At 34.6% G+C, this 21,017-nt stretch overlaps 1 protein-coding gene across 1 annotated transcript in view; it reads left to right on the plus strand.

Moving 5' to 3' along the window:
- TRPC1 (transient receptor potential cation channel subfamily C member 1) overlaps nucleotides 1-21,017 on the plus strand; it is a 72,334-nt gene that overhangs the window by 16,683 nt on the left and 34,634 nt on the right. Inside the window, exons 3-5 of the mRNA XM_054585154.1 lie at nucleotides 3,239-3,340; nucleotides 7,194-7,396; nucleotides 18,465-18,596. Of these exons, the coding sequence (XP_054441129.1) occupies nucleotides 3,239-3,340; nucleotides 7,194-7,396; nucleotides 18,465-18,596 (437 nt within the window). The remainder of the gene's footprint in view (nucleotides 1-3,238; nucleotides 3,341-7,193; nucleotides 7,397-18,464; nucleotides 18,597-21,017) is intronic.

Here is a 21,017-nt window from a genome sequence, read left to right on the forward strand (position 1 = left end):
GGATAGTCGTGGGAAGTATCTGGAAAAACAACTAAAAGAAAACTGATGAAAATGGCCTGATTGTCAGGCTAAGGAATTTGGACTTTATATGAAAGATAGTGGGATCATGAAATGATCTTGAGAAAGGATGTGATCTGACCAATGATATTTTGGAAAAACTAGTGGCTGTGTTCAGTATACAGAAAATGGAAGATGGGGAAGGCTATAGATTGTAATTCAGATATGAAGAGGTTAAAGCCTAACCTGGAATAATGGCTATAAATATGGGAGGGAGGTGGCAGATGTGAGAGATGTTAAGAGGAAGAATAGATAGAATTTAGTGAGCATGTAAATTTGGAGGGGAGAATTGCGGAGTCCCAAGATGAAGTGGAAATCTTAAAAATGGGTGACTGGGAGGACGAAAAAAATTAGGAAGTTAGAATAGAAGTCAAGTTTGGGGCAGAGAAATGTGAATTCTGGTTTTAGCCTTATTTATTTTGGGGATATCAAGCAGTCTCTAGTGGACAGTTACAAACAATTTCATCTACAGGGAGCCCTCAGGCTGGAGAGATGCAGCACACATGGCTGTGGGGATGACCCCTGACATAGGGAGGGTGAGTGAAAGCACAGAGAGGAGTAGAGGACCAGTACCCGTTCTTTCTCAGGGAACATCTATATTAACAAAGGCCACTAGAATGGACGGTGTCATTGAAGGAGTTAGAATAGCACAGCATTGTGAAAGCCAAAGAAACAGTTTTAATATGATGCTTAGAAATCAAGGAAAAGGAGGAGGCAGGGAAGGCCATTGGGTTTTGAGATTTGCATCAGTAGAATTAAGAAAATGACATGCATGGATTTGAGAAGTTTGGCAAAGTGAGAGGAAGAAAACTTGAGTGGTAAGAAGATAGGATCAAGTCAAGTTAGCAAAGAGTGAGGAGGTATTTCATGTTTTGGGAGGTGGGGACTAGGACTGGTATGTCTGTGAATGAAGGCCCAAAACAGGAGAGCATTATATGGAATTCCACGGTGGACTATTTAGTTTCAGAAAGGAAGTAAGTAGCTTCTTACTCTGAGCTTAAAGGAGAGTATGGGAGCTATTGAAAATTCTGAGGTGAGAAGAAAGATAGCCTCATTAATACATAAGTATATAATTGAATAGATTTTAGTAAGCAGTGGTCAGATATCTGTGAGAAATGGGAAGCAAAACTAATGAGGACATTTTGTATACCTATAGGTATTTTTAAATAAAACATTCTTTACAGAAATACCTTTGATTTATCAAATAACATACTGTTTGTACAGAATAAGTCAATGGTAACTCCTTATTTACATGGCTCCTTTTACATAAATAAATATTTTATACCTGAAGCTTATCCTTTTAAGAATTGACATATTAAACATGAATCTTTCTTTATTCTTTACTAAATAGTGTACCTGAATATAATTTAACTTTACTATCGTAAGAAGGAATCATTGAGAATGTAATCATTTTACTTTGCTTCATTTAGTCTGAAACTAAACACATTTATCCTTACATTAAATGGCTTCGGATTGCTGTGTGTTGATAATGATTTTGCTATACTGATATTTTCTCTTTTCATGTTAACTTTTAGCAATTATTTTCTTCCTCCCTATTTTGCTGCTTTTAATCTAGCTGTTCTCTTCAATACCCCTGAAGGGTACTTGGGAAAACCAGATATCCGTCATTCATAGACAACTCTAAGTGTGGTTGAGGCAGTTCCTTCTGGGATATGATACCCATGAAGTTAGTTTGTGATCACACAGTATGGTTTTTGGGTGGCAGGGGTGTGTAGAATTTGCTGCTGGACCCATGGTTATATTTCAAATGGTTGGAGTTGCCTGGTGTTTTGACTTTGAGAGCAGCGGCATTACTATAATTAACTTTGTTGGTTAAAATTTAAAATCAGAAATTAAATATTAAGTAGTAACGAACACATGGGGTTTTTTTTTTTGTTTGTTTTTTTTGCTTCACCTGAGCAAATGCAGTAAAAACTAAAAACCTAAGAGAAATGTTTGCAAAGCAGAAGACTAATAACACTAGACTTTAAAGAATAGGCTACAGTCCAATGAACCCTAAAAGTTTTAGGGAATAAAATAATGAATTAAGTTTCCTATCAGGGTGGGGAGTTTTTTCTGTGAGAACACATAGGTGGTGGTTCCCAGTTGGGTATGCCCAGTCCTATTTTTAGACATCCAGTCTGTAATTTTTAGTCCTATTTTTTGACTAGATAAAGTAATGAGAGCTTTATTCCTTTCAACTATGAAGAGTATTAAATATATGGTATTTTCATTTTTAAGAGAACATTGATTTAAATAGTTGATAAAGATTATAACAGTTTAAAAATATACAGGTTGAAATAATCAGGGTATTTTCTTAGATTAAATCATTATTTATCCCCATGTTGCCTTTATAGTTTTCCTTTAAAAAACAAAACAAAACACTAAAAGAAATCCCAAAACCTGATGTCACAGCTTCCAAGTATCATAATAAAACTATATGAAGACTTTGTTACAGAGAGTTGAAAATCCCCACTTCCTCAGCCTCTAATTACGTTCTTCTCCTGTCAATATTGAAGCTTCAAAATGAGCTGTAGTTTGGGGGTAAAACTGTAAAGACACTTCCATTCTATGTCTAAGGACATTGGTAGCCTAGTTCTTTGTGGTTTTACTCGATTAAATCAAGTAATTGTAAAATGATACAATTTCAAACTTGTACCATTTAAGTAAGCCATGTATGTTTTCAAGATGAGAACAGAGGGCGCCCCCTCTATTTATGTATTTTCCATTGTCTCCTATCTTCATGGTTGTATTGATGATCATTTTTATTAGACGGAACACAATTTTTTATCTGTAGTGCTAGTTCTTGGCAATTTCTTTTATAGATTTGGAATGTTAAGATTCTTTTGGCCCAAAGTTCAAGAGTAAAGATCTTGAAAAATATTTTCAGCTTTACTGAAAAGGTTAGCACTGTTCCATTGATAAACCTTTCTATCAAGCATTCACTATTTTACCAACTCATCTGGTAAAACCAAGATGGAAGTATGTGTATTGTGCTACATATAAGTACAGCTAAGGCAAGGAAATGTACTGTTTGGACAGTCTAAATTTTTTAAAATTCAGAATTACTGTATATAATACAGTTTAAAATTTTAAAAAGTTTTATTTACGAATTAGTAAAATAAATAGTTTACCTTTTTTATTCTCCATTTTCATTTTTAACTTTTTTTTTTTTTTAAAGTCCACAGATGCACTTTTGGTGGCAATCGACTCTGAAGTAGTGGGAGCTGTTGATATACTACTTAATCATCGACCAAAACGATCATCACGACCAACTATAGTAGTTAGTACTTTTAAATGTTTATTAATTTGGATTTTCAAACCAAAATAGATCTCCTGCCCCATTTCCATCTTTTTCTTCCCCCAAATTTATTTGTCTTAAGAAAATAGATTTATTTTAGTCTGTAAAATATTGCTTTAAAGTAAGTTGACACTTGCAAGAGTAATATTGCTTTCAGGAAACCTTTTTAAAATTAATCATATTTCTACAATTTTGTCAGTGTGGATGAGTATTTTAGTTTGCAACATTCTGTAGATTAAGTTGAAGATACTAGTTTCCACATTAAATTAAGAATTAAATATAAACAATGAAATTATAAAACTAGGTGAATGTTTAATTTTGAGAGTGGGAGGACTTTCTAACCATAAAAGTAATGGACAGAAATCACAGTGGCACAGCCTTTGGCTGTATAGAAGTTAAATGACTAGAATTCAGATATCAAACAAAATGTAGAAAGCAGATGGATAACTGGCAAAAGGTATTTGCAGCATATATCACAAGTTCATTATCTTTATGTTAGACAAATTGAAAAATGCCAAAATCAGAAAAAGACATGGGAAAAAAGTCTTAGAAAACATAAAATATTAAACTTTACTGATAATCATAGATGAGATACTAATATTTGTTTATCAAATTAGCCAAAATTTAAAAAAATAATCACTGATGGCAAGGGAGTAGTATAGTCTCCTACCCCATTAGTTAGGGGGTATTTTGGATAGCACTTTAGCAGGATGTATCAGAAAAAAGAAAGATTTTCATATTTTTTCACCTAGTGCTTCAAACTCTAGGAGTTTGCCTAGAAAATGGTCAGAAATAATGGATAAAAATGTTAATTGTAATCTTGCGTGTAGCAGTGAAAAAGCTTAAACATCTCAGAATAGAAGATTGGAAATATAAATAATTACATATATATGAACATGGCATTTTTAAAGAATATTTAAGAACATGGAAAAATATGATATAAGAAGTGAAAAAAATAAGAATAGTAAACTGTATATGTAATACGATCCAAGGTTAAAAATATGCATAAAAAAGGAACTGTATGGAAATGTAGCAAAATGTTACTTAGTAGCAGCCATCTCATTGCCAAATTAAGGATTTTTTCCGTACTGTTTTTTCTTTATTGCTTTTGTAATTAGGAAGATATTTATTAATAATCAGATAAATGTATAGTAAGATGAGATATTTGTCATATATAAAATTTTTTAAAATATTAATTATTGATGAGAATGTAGTAAAACAAGCAGTTTCAATAACTGCTGGAGAGTAGTAAACTGGCTATACTCAGAAGAAAAGAACTGCTTAAGAATTATAAATTGGTTGTAGATAATCTGGCATTATCTGCATACTTTATCATGTATTAACTGAAATACTTTACTCAAATTTGAACTATTAAAAAGTTTGTGTAAGTTTAAATTTCTCCTGAGGATGATACCAACTAGTTTAACTGGTGGTAAGAAACCAACAGGAACAGAAACAAAGAGTTAAGAATATAGCTCCTGTCCAAATGATCAGATGTATCTACTATCCTGCTCAACTTTCTGTCACCTATCCTGCAGTTACTATTATATTTTGGTATACCTACTCCACCTTCTAGCCTTTAAACCCATTTACTTTCTTGGCGGGGAGGGTTGGGTGTACCAGGGTACTAAAGCAGCTGATTGCTTTTATTTCATCTCCATTACCACTACCAATTGAATCTTCGGTTTAAGGCCATGGTAGTCTTCACTTGCTCAGTGAAAGAACACTTTCTACTTTATTGGTAACAAAAAGCCTTTTGTTTGAATTCTGTCAGCAACAGCAAGATCACATTTTAACAGCCTTATTACTTCTAGACAGGCAATCTCAAATATTTTATATACTTCTTTAACTATTTCGGTAAATACATTCTGTATTCTTGGGTTATCAGAATTGTCTTTTAAGAAATTTTGACTTCCAAATAAGTTTTTTTGGCACATAGATTATACTATTAACAATGAAATCATGAACTTTTATCTGTGTTTAATAGTGTTTTTGTATAGTTAAGAATGTGTCATAGGAAAAATGAGGACCATTTTTCTATGAAGAGATTGCATACAATTTTCTCCTCTGTATAACCAATAATAAGGGGGGAAAGGATTACATTTTTAGATTTTTCTGTAATTTTAAATATATTAATTTGAAATTCCTTGTAACTAAGTGGGAAGTATATAAACAAACTATTTATAAAAGGGCCAAAAAAGTTTAGCAAGTTAGAAAATATTAAAATTTACCAGTAATCAAAGGAAAGTAGATATTTCATGATAGTTTTTTTTTTCATTCATAAATTGGGAGCAGTCATGCCCACTGCTGGTGAGTGAACCTTAGGGTGAAATGGATGCCTCCCTATATTATTGGTAATATAAGCTATTAAAGGACTTTGATAATAATTTATCAGGAGCTTTAAAACTATTTATGGCCTTTTGATCTTTTGACGTGATAGTTCCACTTCAGGGGTTCTGTGTTCATGAGATAACCTTAAATTTTTTTTTAAAAAGCTGTATTCATGAAGATGTTTGTAGTAGTGTTATTTAAATTATTGAAAGAAAATAGCTTGAAAACACAGTCTATGAAATTCCTTACATTGTATGCAGAATTTTGTATGTAAATATTTTTCAGAAGATTCTAGGCTTTAGCTTTATGAGATCATTAAAAGTATTCTTGACCATCAAAATATTAGGGACCATTATTTTTATTTATTGGTGCCATATTATTTATGCCAAAGATGTCCTTAAAAGGAGGTGTGTTAGGGAAATGATCAGAAAGAGATACTGTAAAATGGTTTTTAGTTAGTAGGAATATGGGTATTTGTATTCTTTATGCTTTTCTGTATTTTTCAGATATTTTATAATGTGTATGCACTACTTGTACAGTGCTAATAAAAATTACAGTATAAACCATGAATTTAATCAGCATATACTGTGGAATGAAACAACTCTCAGGAAAACCTCTGTGGAAAAAAAAGTGAGAACTAGTGGAAAGAGTATGCAATAATCATAAAATAGCCAACCTGTTTTGTTTAACCCTGATTCTTGTTGTCTTTTCCTTCGTGTCGTGCCATCATCAGACCCATGAGACTATATAGTGAAAAGAGCCCAGGCTCTGGAGTAATAGAAATTTGGGTTATGATCTGCAATTTGCCACTTTATTGTGTACTTCAGGCACATTCTCTGAGCCTCAGTTTCTTCATGGGGATTATAATGCTCTAACTTGCAGGGTATTGTGGGGATAAATGAGATAACAAGTATAGAGTGCCTATAGTACGTATGATTGGTGATTTTTGTACATTTGTAATGGAAAATAATATAGGTAATGATTGAGAATATGCAGAGAATTATACAAAATAAAGAATGCTTCTTATTTACTTATCATTTTCAAGTAGCTTCATTGCTATCAGTGTGACAAGGTTTTCCACAGAGGTGGGATTTTTAAAGTTTTTCTCATGCATTTATTTATGCCTTTGTCTGTTTTTACCATTTCTGTTTTTTCAATATACTCTTTTTCTACAATTCTTGTTCTTTATCCTTGTCATGCATATTTCCATAATCTTTTGAAAATTAAAAACTTTTTCCTAATGTATTTTTCTAGATATTTTCCTTCTTTGTTAGGAAAACAGAAATTTAGTTCTATGAATGTTTCCTATTGAAGAGTTTGTTGTGATTATATCAACATTTATTAATTAAAGTTTTGAGGTTTCATAAAAAATTTTATCCTGGAAAAATGTTTATATTTCTTAAATTAATAGTTTCTTTGTGCTTCCATTTTTTTTTTACTTTATTCAGATAATTGTTTTTTTGAAGTCACAAATAACTTGACGGTTTATATAAATATTTTTCAGAAACTAATGGAACGAATTCAGAACCCTGAGTATTCAACAACTATGGACATTGCACCTGTCATTTTAGCTGCTCATCGTAACAACTATGAAATTCTTACAATGCTATTAAAACAGGATGTATCTCTACCCAAGCCCCATGCTGTTGGCTGTGAATGCACATTGTGTTCAGCAAAAAACAAAAAGGACAGCCTCCGACATTCAAGGTTAGAAAATTAAGATTTTTTGATAAATGTGTGATGCAGTAAGATACACGCCAGTGACATTTTTTTAATTATTGTTCTTTCTTTGTAGTTTTTAAGAAATACAATACTTATGAAAGCCAAACTCCTAGCTACTTTGCTTAATACAGTGAGTTCTGCATTTTTTAAGAAATGCGTAATTACTAAATGATGAATAATTAGGAAACTTATTCAAGTTATGAATAAGGTTTATTTCATATTCCTATTGGTGGGTGCTGGAGGCACTATTTGCATTTTCGAAGCAGAGTCTATTAGTCTGAGAGAATTTCCAAGTAGTAGAAAGGGTAGAGATACCACCTCCTTTCTTCTTATAACAGAAATTGTTTTCCATCTAACTAAATATTAATGGGTTATCTCTCTGAATTTCTCTCTCACACAATACATGTTTAAGTCTATTTCTCTTCACATTCTCCCCAGTTGAAAATAGTATTAACAACCTGAGTGACTTAAATAAGAAAGTACCTTATCCTAGACAGGCTGAGTAAGATCGTACATGTTGAATGACCTATATGGTTCTAGGCCAGGCTTGAGATTCTAATTTTCAATTTTCAGCATCAGCTGCTGCTGCTGCTGCTTCTTCCTTCTTCCTTCATCTTCTCTCTCTTTACCCCCGCCCCCCATATCGTATCAAGTATAACATTAACTATGGAAAATGTGGTCTGGAAGTCCACAGGCAGATTATTGACAAGCTGTTTTTTAGTTAAGGATTGTTGTACAGTGTACATGAAATTAGCTTTAAAACTGTAAAATATCACCTAGCTGGGTGTTCAGTTGGTTGGAGTATAGTCCCATGCATCAAAGGGTTGCTGGTTCATTCCCGGTCAGTGCAGATGCCTAGGTTGCAGGTTCGATCCTTCACTGTGGCATGTATGGGACGGAGCCAATCGATGTTTCTCTCTCACTCCCTTCCTCTTTCTCTAAATCAATTAATAAAAAACTGTAAAATAGCCACACTCTCATTCTTCACCTTAAGAACAGATCTTTGATTAGTTGACAGTCATGAATCCATAAATTGGGAGTCTTTTGGAAATTGATTTAATATTAATTTGCAGAGGTTGAATTGGAAATTTTTTTATATTTTCAAGTTTATTTTACAATGAGATCTATGTTTCTCTTTGGTAAGATCTGATTAACAGCTGACTATATCATTTACCTTTGTAGTTTTAAAATGACTAGTCTGTAAAATGACTTTAAGACTTCTTTAGTTTAAAAATCCTTTCTCAATATTAACTATAAATATTTTCCAAATAGTATGCCTGTTAAATGGTTGTAGTTGAAGCAGCTGGGGTGGCGGATTGGGGCCAGAAAAACACTACCTACTAACTAACAGAAAAACACTAAGTGTTTGAGGTGAGGAAAACACTTGTTCTGAAAGCTTTTGGAGGAGCTGTGGTTTGGGCTCAGTTTTTAAATATGAATGAGAATTAAAAGGTGAAAGACATTTTATGCGGAGAGTAGAAAATGTGATTGTGGTTTATTTGGAGAACTGCAAATGGTTTGACGTATTTGTAGAAGAGTTTGAGGGTTTGCTATTGATGTTTGAGAAAGCAGTTATAGGAAAGGTCAAGGGCCTGAGCTGAAGTCATTTTCAGGAATTGCTAAGTAGACCTGCAGAAGAAAAGGAGGCTAACAAAAGGAATAAAAATAGCTATGGGATCAGTGAAGTGGAAGAGCCAATGATAGCATTAAGAAAGTAAGGCAATCTCTGTTTATAAGACATTGGTTTTTAAATTTCAGAGAGAGTGCAATTTCAGGTGAGGATAAGGTCTAGGTGCAATAATGTTAAATGGCTTAGGGAAGAGTAGTGGGTCTTTGAGTTTAGAAAAATATTTTCAGTGATATAATTGCTGTGATTTGGTTTTAGTATCAAAATTTTATTTGATGTGAAATCTCAAATAACTTTAAGGAAGATTTGATATCTTATTTAAAGGAAGGCAAATTTAAAGTGTTGAGAAACACTGAAATTGAGAGAGATAGCAAAGTAAGGGACAGCCAGTTAAATTTAATTTGCAGAAGTGCTTTGTTTAATCTGCACAATGTTTTTTTTATAATTTTGAATTTGAATGCCTGTAAGCCTCATGTACACTCAGTTTTACTCATATTATTACCCAGTTCACCCCTGAAAGCAATTGAATTTATAAAATCTAGTACATATCTACCAAGACACATAGGATATTGGCATTGAGAGTAATATTAAGAATATGAAATTCTTTTATCTTTTTGATAAAGATACTTTTAATAAATATGCTCTTTATATTTATTTTAGTTATACAAATAATGTGTGAATAAATGTTAAAATCCTTGTATAACTTCTAACTTTAATTTTGGTAGGAAGTCTCTTGACCAGTTCTAATCCTCCTCCTCTCTAAAGAACTAATAAAAATCAGTTTGATGTTCTACCTCTGCTTCTTAATGGCCAATATTCTCATTGGTTAGAAATGTGATGCCTTAATGAAAACATCATGATACTGGCATAAAAATAGACTTATAGATCAATGGAACAGGATAGAGAGACCAGAAATAAACCCACACCTTTATGGTCAATTAATTTTGACAAAGGAGGCAAGAACATACAATGGAGTAAAGAGAGTCTATTCTATAAATAGTGTTGGGGAATTAGACAGATACATACAAAAAAATTAAACTAGACCACCTTCTTACACCATACATAAGAATAAACTCAAAAGGGATTAAAGACTTAAATGGTTGATTTCAAACTATATAAGTCTTAGAAGAGAACATAGGCAGTAAAATCTCACACATTTCTTGTAGCAATATATATATTTTTTGATGTATCTCCTTGGGCAAGGGGAAAAAAAGAAAAAATAAACAAATTAGACTACATCAAACTAAAAAGGTTTTGCACAGCAAAGAAAGCCATCAACAAAATGAAAAAACAGCCCCCCCCCAAAGGGAGAACATATTTGCCAATGATACATCTGATAAGGGGTTGAAATTCCAAAATTTATAAAGAACTCATAAAGTTCAACATCAAAGAAAAAATAATCCAGTTAAAAAATGGCCAAAGGACCTGAATAGACACTTCTCCAAACAGAATATTCAGATTACCAATGGACATATGAAAACATGCTTAACATCACTAATCATCAGAGAAATGCAAATTAAAACCACAATGAGATATCACCTCACACCTGTCAGAATGGCTGTCATCAATAAATCAACAAGCAATAAGTTGGTGAGGATATAGAGAGGATATAGAGAAAAGGGGACCCTCATCCACTATTGCTGGGAATGCGGATTGGTGCAGCCATTGTGGAAGCAGTATGGAGTTACTTCAAAAAATTAAAAATGGAACTGCCTAAGACCGAATGACTCCACTTCTGGGAATATATCCTAAGAAACCCAAAACACTAATATGAAAGAATATATGCACCACCGTGTTCATTGCAGCATTATTTACAATAGCCAAGATTTGGAAGCAGCCCATGTGTCCATTAGTAGATGAGTGGACAAAAAAGCTGTGGTACATCTACACAATGGAATACTGGTCGGCCATAAAAAAGAAGGAAATCTTACCTCTTGGAACAGCATGGATGGATCTAGAGAGAATTATGCTAAGTGAAATAAGCCAGTCAGAGGAAGACAAGTGCCTTATGATTTCACTTTTATGTGGAATATACTGAACAAAATAAATAAAATAGAGACTAGGCTCATAGATACAGAGAACAGACTGACAGCTGTCAGAAGGGAAGGGGGATGAGGGGCTGGGTGAAGAAGGAGAGGGGATTAAACAAACAAAAAAATCCTCATACACATAGACAATAATATGGTGATTACCAGAGGGAAAGGGAGATAGGGGGATGTAGAAGAAGGTAAAGGGGATAAATGTTGATGGAAGGAGACTTGACCTGGGGTGGTAAACACACAGTACAATATACAGATGATGTATTATAGAATTTTACCCCTGAAATCTAGATAATTTTATTAACCAGTGTCACCCAGTGAATTTTAAAAAATGAAATGTGACTGTTAGGTTGGAAACTGAAGTCTCACCAATGGCTGTCAGTTACAAGTTGAAGTTAGAAATTTCACCTCCCAGTTTCTGCCTATGAAGATTGCATTCTCCTGTTTCATTAATATTGCCTGTGTGTTATTAGTCTTTCCTCATCCACTCCAGTTATTCTTAAGGTTAGCTATTGGTTTGTAATATATGGCTATGATTGTTTTAAGGTATGTTCTCTCTATTCCCACTTTGCTGAGAGTTTTATCCTAATTTGGTGATGGATTTTATCAAGTGTTTTTTCTGTATGTCATCTGCAAATAATGACAGTTTTACTTCCTCCTATCCAATTTGGATGCCTTTTATTTCTTTTTCTTATCTGATTGCTGTAACTAGGACTTCCAGTAGTATGTTGAATAACAGTGTTGAAAACAGACGTCCCTGTCTTGTTCCTGATCTTACGGGAAATGCTTTTAGTTTTTACACATTGAGTATGATGTTGGCTGTGGGTGTGTCATGTATGGCCTTTATTATGTTGAGTTATGTTCCCTCTGTGCCCACCTTGCTAAAAGTTTTTACCATAAGTGGGTGCTGGATTTTATAAAATGCTTTTTCTACCTCTATTGATATGCTCATGTGGTTTTTATCCTTCATTTTGTTTATGTGGTATATCACATTTATTGATTTGTGAATATTGTACCAAGCTTGCATTCCTGGAATAAATCCTACTTCATAATGGTGTAGAATCTTTCTAATGTATTACTAGGTACAGTTTGTTAATATTTTATTGAAATTTTTAGAATCTATGCTCATCAGTGATTTTGGCCTATAATTTTCTTCTCTATAGTGTCTTTATCTGGTTTTGGAATTAATTAGGATAATGCTGGCCTTGTAAAATGAGCTCAGGAGCCTTGTATCCTCTAGAAATTTTTTTGAATAGTTTGAGAAGGAGAGGTGTCAGTTCTTCTCTGAATATTTGGTAAAATTCCCCTGTGAAGCCATCCAGAGTTTTTATTTGTTTGGATGGTTTTTTTTTTATCCTTACCTGAGAACATTCTTCATTGAGAGAGAAGATGAAGGGGAGAGATAGAGGGAGAGAGAAAAACATCAATGTGAGAGAGAAACATCAACTGATTGCCTTCTCAACACACATCCCAACCGGGGATCGAACCCACAACCTGGGTATGTGTCCTGACTGGACATTGAACTTGCAACCTTTGGGTGTACAGGACAATGTTCCAATCAATTGAACCACACCACCTTGGGCTTTTGGGAGTTTTTTCATTACTGATTCCATTTCATTAGTTGAAATCTGTCTATTCATATTCTCTTACTCTTTCTGATTCAGTTTTGGAAGATTGTATGTTACTAGGATTTATCCATTTTTTCCAGATTATCCAATTTGTTGGCATATACTTGTTCATAGTATTTTCTTATAATCCTTTGTATTTTTGTAGTGTCAGTTGTTACTTTTCTCCTTTCATTTCTGATTGAATCTATTTGGGTCCTTTTTTTTCTTGATGAGTCTGGTTAAGGGTCTGTCAATTGTTTATCTTCTCAGAGAACTAGCTCTTGGTTTCATTTGTCTTTTGTAATTTTTTAGTCTGTATTTATTAAATTAGTCATTTATTTTTAATCTAACCTTTATTACTTCCTTCCTTCTCACAGCTTTGTTGTTCTTTTTCTAGATCTTTCAGGTGTAATTTTTTAGTCTGTATTTATTAAATTAGTCATTTATTTTTAATCTAACCTTTATTACTTCCTTCCTTATCACAGCTTTGTTGTTCTTTTTCTACATCTTTCAGGTGTAAGGTTAGACTGATAGAGATTTTTTTTCTTTGCCTGGTGAGGTAGGCCTGTATTGCTAAGAATTTTCCTCTTAGGACTGCTTTTGCTGTGTCCCATAGTTTTTGGGTCTTTGCATGTTCATTTTCATTAGTATCAATGAAAGGGAAAATAATTTCTTCTTTGATCTCATTGTTGACCCACTCATTGTATATTAACTTGTTATTTAGCCTATCTGTGTTTGTGTGTTTTTCAGTTTTTTTCTTGTAGTTGATTTCTGGTTTACTACCATTCCTTATTTTGTGTCCTAACTTGTGGTCTATCCTAAAGAATATTCCATGTACACTTGAAAAGAATGTATATTCTGCTGCTTTGGGGTAAAATGCTCTGAAGATATGACTTAAATCCACCTGTCTAGTTTGTTGTTTAGGACTGCTGTTTCCTTGTTCATTTCTACCTCGATGATCTATCCATTGATGTCAATGGAGTGCTTACATCTCCTACTCTGATGATATTACTGTTGATCTCTCACTCAATGTCCATCAAAATTTGCTTTACATACTTAGTCCCTCAATGTCCATCAAGATATGCTTTGTATATTTAGGTGCTTCTATGTTGGGCTTAAATGTTTACAAGGATTATATCATCTTGTTGGATTGATCCCTTTATCATTATGTAATGTCCTTCTTTATCTCGTTTTATATACTTCTTTTTAAAATTTATTTTGTCTGATGTAATTACTGCTACTCCAGCTTTTCGTGTTTTCATTTTCATGATACATCCTTTATCATCTCTTTACTTTCAGTTGGTGTGTATTTTTCATTCTGAAGTGGGTCTCTTGTAGACAGTATATATATATATATGGGTCTTGTTTTCTTATCCATTCAACTATCCATTGTCTTTTAATTGGAGCATTTAAATCATTTATATTTAACGTAATTATTGATTTTTGATAGGTATGTATATATTGTCATTTTATTATGTGTAGCTATGTTCCTCCTTTTTTTTTCTTAAAGAAGTCCCTTTAACATTTATTAGGATATAGGTTTGGTGGTAATGAATTTTAGGGGTTTTTTTAATTTGTTTTTTGTCTGGGAAGCTATTTATTTTACCTTCAAATTGAATGATAGCCTAGCTGGGTATAATATTCTTAGTTGTTTGTCCTTGCTTTCTATCACTTTGTATATTTCATGCCAATTCCTTCTGGTCCGAATGTTTCTGTTGAGAAGTCAGTTGAGAACCATTTGGGAGCTCCCTTGTAGGTAACTGTCTTTCTCTTGCTGCTTTTAAGATTCTCTCTTTATCTTTATCCTTTTTAATTTTAATTATGATGGGTCTTGTTGTGGGCCTCTTTGTGTTCATCTTGTTTGGGATTCTGTGCGCCTGGACCTTTGTGTCTTTTTCTTTCATCAGGTTAGGGTAGTTTTCACCCATTATTTCTTCAAATATGTTCTTGATTCTTTGCTTTTCCTCTTCTTTTTCTGGAACCCCTATGATGCAGATGTTGTTATGCTTCATATTGTCCCAGGGGTCCTTTAGACTATCCTCAGTTTTTATAAATCCTTTTTTTTTTTCCTGATCTGTTTGGGTGGTTTTTACTACCTTGTTTTCCAAAACACTGATTTGGTACTCTGTTTCACGTAGTCTGCCATTGATCCCTTCTAGTGTATTCCTTATTTGAGATATTGTATTCTTCATTTCTGGCTGGTTCTTTTTTATGGTTTCTGTGTTGTTTTTCATGCTCTTGAAGTTCTCACTATGTTTTTTGAGCATCTTCATAACCATTGTTTTGAACTATGTATCTTGTAGCTTGCTTGCCTCTATTTCAGTTAGTTGTTTTTTGGGAATTTCTCCTGTCTTTCATTTGGGGTGTGTTTCTTTCTCTCCCCACTTAGGCTGTTTTTCTCTGTTTGTTTATAGGTATTAGGTAGATGTTCCATGCCTTGGTATGGTGGTCTTATGTAGTAGGTGTGTTGTGGGGCTCAGAAGAGTGATCTTTCTAATTTCCCAAATAAGTGCTGCCATTTTTTTGTGTAGGTTATGTGAGCTGTCCTGTTGTATCAGTAGTTGAGTACTGATTGCTCTTGGCTCATCCATGGTTGAGGTTGCTCCTTCAGCTGGCTATGAGGATCAATCCAGAATGCAGTGCATAGGTGCTGTGCAGGGACTGGCTTCACAAAGCTGAATTTGCCCCAACAGGGTCAAATGTCTTCTGAGATCTTCCTTTGTGTGTGCTGCTTATGGTGCCCTGATGTGGTCTGAACCACTGATTGTGTTGTTTCTGGGGCCCATTGAGAGGGGTTCCAGTGCTGGTAGATGGCAGGCACTGCCAGTGACAAACTCTGGGCTACATGTTTGGAGATACAACATGACCCACAGTTTGTAGCTGCCTCTGCAGGGTCTCAGTGTTCATGGGAGGAGCCTCACTGCACAACAAGGCCCATTTCCACCAGTACCAAACTTGAGGGCAGATCAGCAAAAGGCCCAAAGCTCCATGAGATCTGCCCTCATCCATTAGCTGTCTGGTAAGCTCAGATACTGAAAGGGCCTCTGGCGGTACACTAGTAGCTTGAAGGAGGCTCTCAGTGAGTTAACAGGTAGACGGGGGTGAGCAGTGTTCATCAGATTGATAGAGATTCAAACTTGGTGCCAGTGTTGGGTTTGAAGTCACCCAGCAACAGTCTCCGGGCACACCAAAATTAGCTACCAGCTGCTTTGTGCCCATGGACCTTTGTGGAAGGACCATGTCTCAGGGATTCTTCAAGATGTGGCCAGCAGCATTTATCAGTCCTACGCAGACCAAGGTATGGCCAGCAGTGTTCATCAGTCCTATATAGATCAAGGTTTGGTTGTGTGAAGGGAGAGCTCTGCACAGGAATGGTATGCTGATCTGGTATGAGCTGGGGAAGAATGGTGTCCTCAAGAAAAAATGGTCTCACCCAAAAGCCAAACAACTCAGTTCCTTCTGTAGTCTGCCTGGATCTAGTGGAGAGTCTTCTGCCCCAAGGAACCAAGTTGGTTATGGCAGGCTGACGGTACTGTGGATGACATGATCAGCAGGGCAGGGCCACCAGGAGTCATGGTGGTGGAGCTAATGGTTCTCTATTGATGGGGTTAGTAGATCTCCTATGAGGGACCAGAAGAGGCTACTCTGGCTGTGTGGGAAGCTGTCGGGGGAACCCTAGGCTGGTACCTGGCTATGGTAATAGGATGTGAACCATGGGACTACTATGGCTGTGATAAGCAGGGCAGTCCAGGCTGATATGGAACTGACTTCTGGCCTGCACTAGGTGGAGAGGGAAAATAGTCTCTGATGCAGAGCCTCACAACTCTATCTCTGATTGTCTTTGAATGTGCCCTCAATATCTCTTCATGAAAGTCTATACCACAGGCTTAGGCATCAAACTTTTTTGGAGGTAGTGAGGTAGGCTGGGCTACAGGGGTACCAAGATGGTGGGGTTGTACAGTCCTGCTAGGCCAGTGCAAATTGGAGAAGGGTGTTTGCCGCAGGAATGATGGTGTCTGTGGACAGTGCAGGTGAGGGACTCTGGTGGCTGTCCTCTTAGCTCTCTTTCTGGAGCCACACAGTCCAGTCTGTCCTTGCAAGACTCAAGTTTGTTCTGATCCACACTCCCTCTGCTGGAGCCCAGTGTGAGTGGCTGTGAATGAGATTTTGTGTGCTAACCCTTTTAGAGGGCACTTGAGTTTCTATCAGTATCCCATCTCTCCCTGGTGGACAGGATCCCCATTGATTTTTACAGCCAGTGTTAATGGGCACCTCTTCTTGGCTCTGTTGCTCCAGGCTGGGGAGCCCAATGTGGGATGGGGACCCCATGTGTCTCATGGGGAACATTTGCAACTGAGATATCCCTCCAGATTCTCACCTACCAAACTGGGGGCATCACTTTTTTGCATCTTCACCCTTCCTACCAGTCTTGATGTGGCTTCTTCTGTAAATCCTTGGTTATAAGACTTCTGCTTAGCTAGTCTTCAGTTGGTTATTTAGGTTGATTGTTCTATAATTTATTTGTAAAATCCAGTTTAGGTCTGGAAGAAAATGAGTGTAACTTCCACCTACTCTGCTGCCATCTTCTGATTTGTTCTTTTTCTAGCTTTTTAAGTTAGAAATTTATCTTATTGATTTTAGATTTTGCTTCCTTTCTAGTAAGTGTACTTAAGATATTTTCTAATTTCTCTTGTAACTTCTTCTTTGGTGGATGGTTTCTTAATTATTAATGAACTGTATTTTTAGAACAGTTTTAGGCTTAACAAAATTGAGCAGAAAGTACAGAGAGTTTCCCCATACTTGCTACTTACCTCTCACTAGTGTAGTGCATTTGTTATAACAGATGAACAAACATTGACAGATTATTATCACTCAAGTAATTAGAGCATCCTCTTTCTAAACTACTTGCTTTCTTAAAAAAACAAGCATGTATTAAATTTATATTTAAAAGAAAAATATACATTATCATCTACAAAATTTACATATTAAGCGTTGTATATTTATAAATGAAAGAATTACAGCAGAATTTTTCTGAATTGGTTTCTATTTAGATATTGAAAATGAACATTGGTTAACAAAAGGTGAAGGGAGTAAACTATTTGCTAGATTAAGTATAAATACATGACTTCATTTTTTCGTTTAATTTTTATTACTCTATTTTTTCCATTACCAATTAACCCTATTATATCCACCTCCCCCCACAATCACCACACTGTTGTTAATGTCCATGAGTCCTTTTTCCTTTTTGCTTGATCCCTCCACTCCCTCACCTCCCCCTCCCAATAGCTGGCATCCTGCTTTCTATGAGCCTGTCTCTATTTTGCTTGTTAGTTCAGTTTGTTCATTAAGATTTGAAACATCTTTAAAAAATAACCTGGTTGAATGAGTCATGTTTCATATATACTTAGCACATTAGTCTTATTATTGGAGAAGGAAAAATTTAATAATCAAAATTATTAGCATTTTACTTAAAATAATGTTGGATTTAGGAATAGAAAAATGTTTAATTGTATTGAAGAATGCAATGTTTTGAATCTATGAAGAGAAATATTAAAACAATTTCCTTAAAAGCAATACATATAAAATTTTCCAATATTCTTATCTCAAAATATTTAAATCTTCTTCTGGTTATGCAAATTATCTTTTAATAAGTATATTTTTTACTTTCTATTGATTTTATAATACTATAATTTTAAGTTTATGAAAATTGTGAGTTAACAATACTTATCTCACGTATGTAATAATTTTCTTTTACGTTATGGAATCAAATTTTATCACAGGTTTCGTCTTGATATATATCGTTGTTTGGCCAGTCCAGCTCTAATAATGTTAACAGAGGAGGATCCAATTCTGAGAGCATTTGAACTTAGTGCTGATTTAAAGGAACTAAGCCTTGTGGAGGTGGAATTCAGGTGGGAATGAATGAAAATTATAAATTATATCTTATTTTTTTCAGAATATTTATTTACATTTGATCCAAGACGACCAGGCCTTGCTGCCACCTTCTTGGGATTTTCCTTCTCCCTTAGCAAATAGACCCTGGTATGATTTAGGTCACTCCTGCCCATCTGCTTTCTGCCCCTATTTGCACCATCCTTAAATCCCTGCTTGTTCAACATTGCCAAAGGAATCCTACAGCAGTGTGAAGAGTAGTGGGGGTGGCATCCTTAAGCAAGAATAAAATTATAACTGTTCTTGGTCCTATCTCCCCTCATCCCCACATTCTATAATTATCCTTGAAGTATGATTCTTCATAACTCTCAGAAACAAAGAGGATTCTTTTTGTATGTTGGGCCTATTCCACACATAGAGACCTAGTCCTTTTTCACTGTTTGTTCACTGTTTGGTGAGAGTTTCTATTAGGAGAAGCATAACATTTAGACATCTTTTCTGAAATGAAGAGTTACATGTAGTTCTGGCATTTTGCATACCCAAGGAATCACTGCTACCATTTCTCCTAGAGAGTTAAGTTGGAGGGTAAAAGACTTGGAAAAAGCAGCCTCCTAAACTACTAACTTAGACATGTAAACAGTTTTTTTTTAGAAAATTACATTTGTAAACTTTAGGAAAAGCTGTGAGTCTTTCTCTTATATTAAAGTATCCCTGGTGCCCTCCAAGGAAGAAAGACTTGATCAAGATTTCTTGCCAGTCTCCACCTTTCCTTTCACATCCCTGTGATGGTGAAGCCCATGTCTTACATTGCTCTCCTCCAGTGGTTTGATAAGATTGGGAAAATTCAAACTTCTACTTACTGGATGGAAGGGCAAAAAGAAGCTTGCAATTTTCTTTTGCCTTTACAGTAGTATATATAGTGTATATAGAACTTTTAAAAAAATACCTGTTTATAAGTTTTCAAGTTTGGAACTACGATATTTTAATTTGCATAAACTAAAATTTTTTCAACTTGAAATAACATAAAGTATATATTTGGATGAGGAGATAAGATGGTTAAAATGTAACTTGTTGATGCTTTTAATTTTATTAGCACATGAGGCTGTTAATAAATTATTCCTCTTAAATATGATTAACTTTCTATTATCATCTCATAATTGGAGTTCTGAGTTACCATGTTAAATAGAATTTATTCAACTCCTTTCAAAATGGAAACAACCACTGTGATTATATTGTAATCATAGACTAATAAAGTTAGATTTTGAAGTGGTCATAGAATCATTTCTATAGTCTCTTGTTTTTCTAGACAGGGTATGTGATCTGTAGAGGTTAGATGTTTTACTGATATCAACAGCTAATCAGGAACAGAGTTGACATTGAAAATAGGAGGAGAGTTGTTGCTAGGACGGAAGGAAGACTCCTTGCTTCCCGTTTACTATCTAAACTGTCACTTGTTAGTTTTACAGTAATGTATTAGAGATTAAACAAATTATGTATATAAAATATGTTGATGTTACCTTTGAACCTAGTGGTTTTACAGTCTTTATCTAAAGGTGAGGTATCTTTGTAAAAACATACACTTTTGATGAATGTTCCCATCTGCAATTAGATTCCTAGACTAAGAAGCAGGTAATACTTCATTTGTTAAAGAAATCAAACTATTTATTCTTAGGTATTTTGGTTACATAGTAAATGCAAAGAATGGATGACAAAAATGTTAACTCCTAAGAAAGAGTTTTTAACTTTTCGAGTTGTAATTTTATGCAGCCATTTCATGGAAGACCCCATTGTATAGAAATGTCAATCAATGGGAAATCTTCCTATTTTCCCTTCTTTTCACTTTAAGGAAAAAAAGGAAAAAAAATTCTGAAGTTCAATTGATTCATAATTGTTCATTTCTAACTTTTTTCTTAAATTGTTATACTCAGACATGTTTAATATAACTGACAATTTTAAAAAGGATTATCTGCTATAACTTCTTAATTCCTTACAAATTGATTTGGGCCTACCTTTAACAAACAGTTAAATTCTAAGTTTCAAGGAATAGCGATTCAAAAGAAGAACTCTTTACTAGGCATGTTTCAGTATTTTTCTAACTTGATTTTTGTTCCAATGAGCACTTTAATCAAAATACTATTTTAATATCAGAAGTAGAATAAATATGTTGTAGACTATTATTGAAAAAAGGTTTTGTTAAAAACTACATAATAGCCCTGGCTGGCGTGGCTCAGTGAATTGAGTGCCAACCTGCAAACCAAAGGCTCAACAGTTCAATTCCTATTCATGGCACATGCCTGGCTTGTGAGCCAGGTCGCCAGTAGGGGGTGCATGAGAGGCAACCACACATTGATGTTTCTGTCCCTCTCTTCCCTTCTCCCTTCCCCTCTCTAAAAACAAATAAATAAAATCTTTTTAAAAAATTATATAAGGGGAGGGGGGAC

The sequence above is a fragment of the Pteronotus mesoamericanus genome, unplaced genomic scaffold (assembly GCF_021234165.1).
Source record: "Pteronotus mesoamericanus isolate MK-2021 breed Mesoamerican mustached bat unplaced genomic scaffold, CSHL_Meso_final contig_82, whole genome shotgun sequence".
Classification (NCBI taxonomy): Eukaryota; Metazoa; Chordata; class Mammalia; order Chiroptera; family Mormoopidae; genus Pteronotus; species Pteronotus mesoamericanus.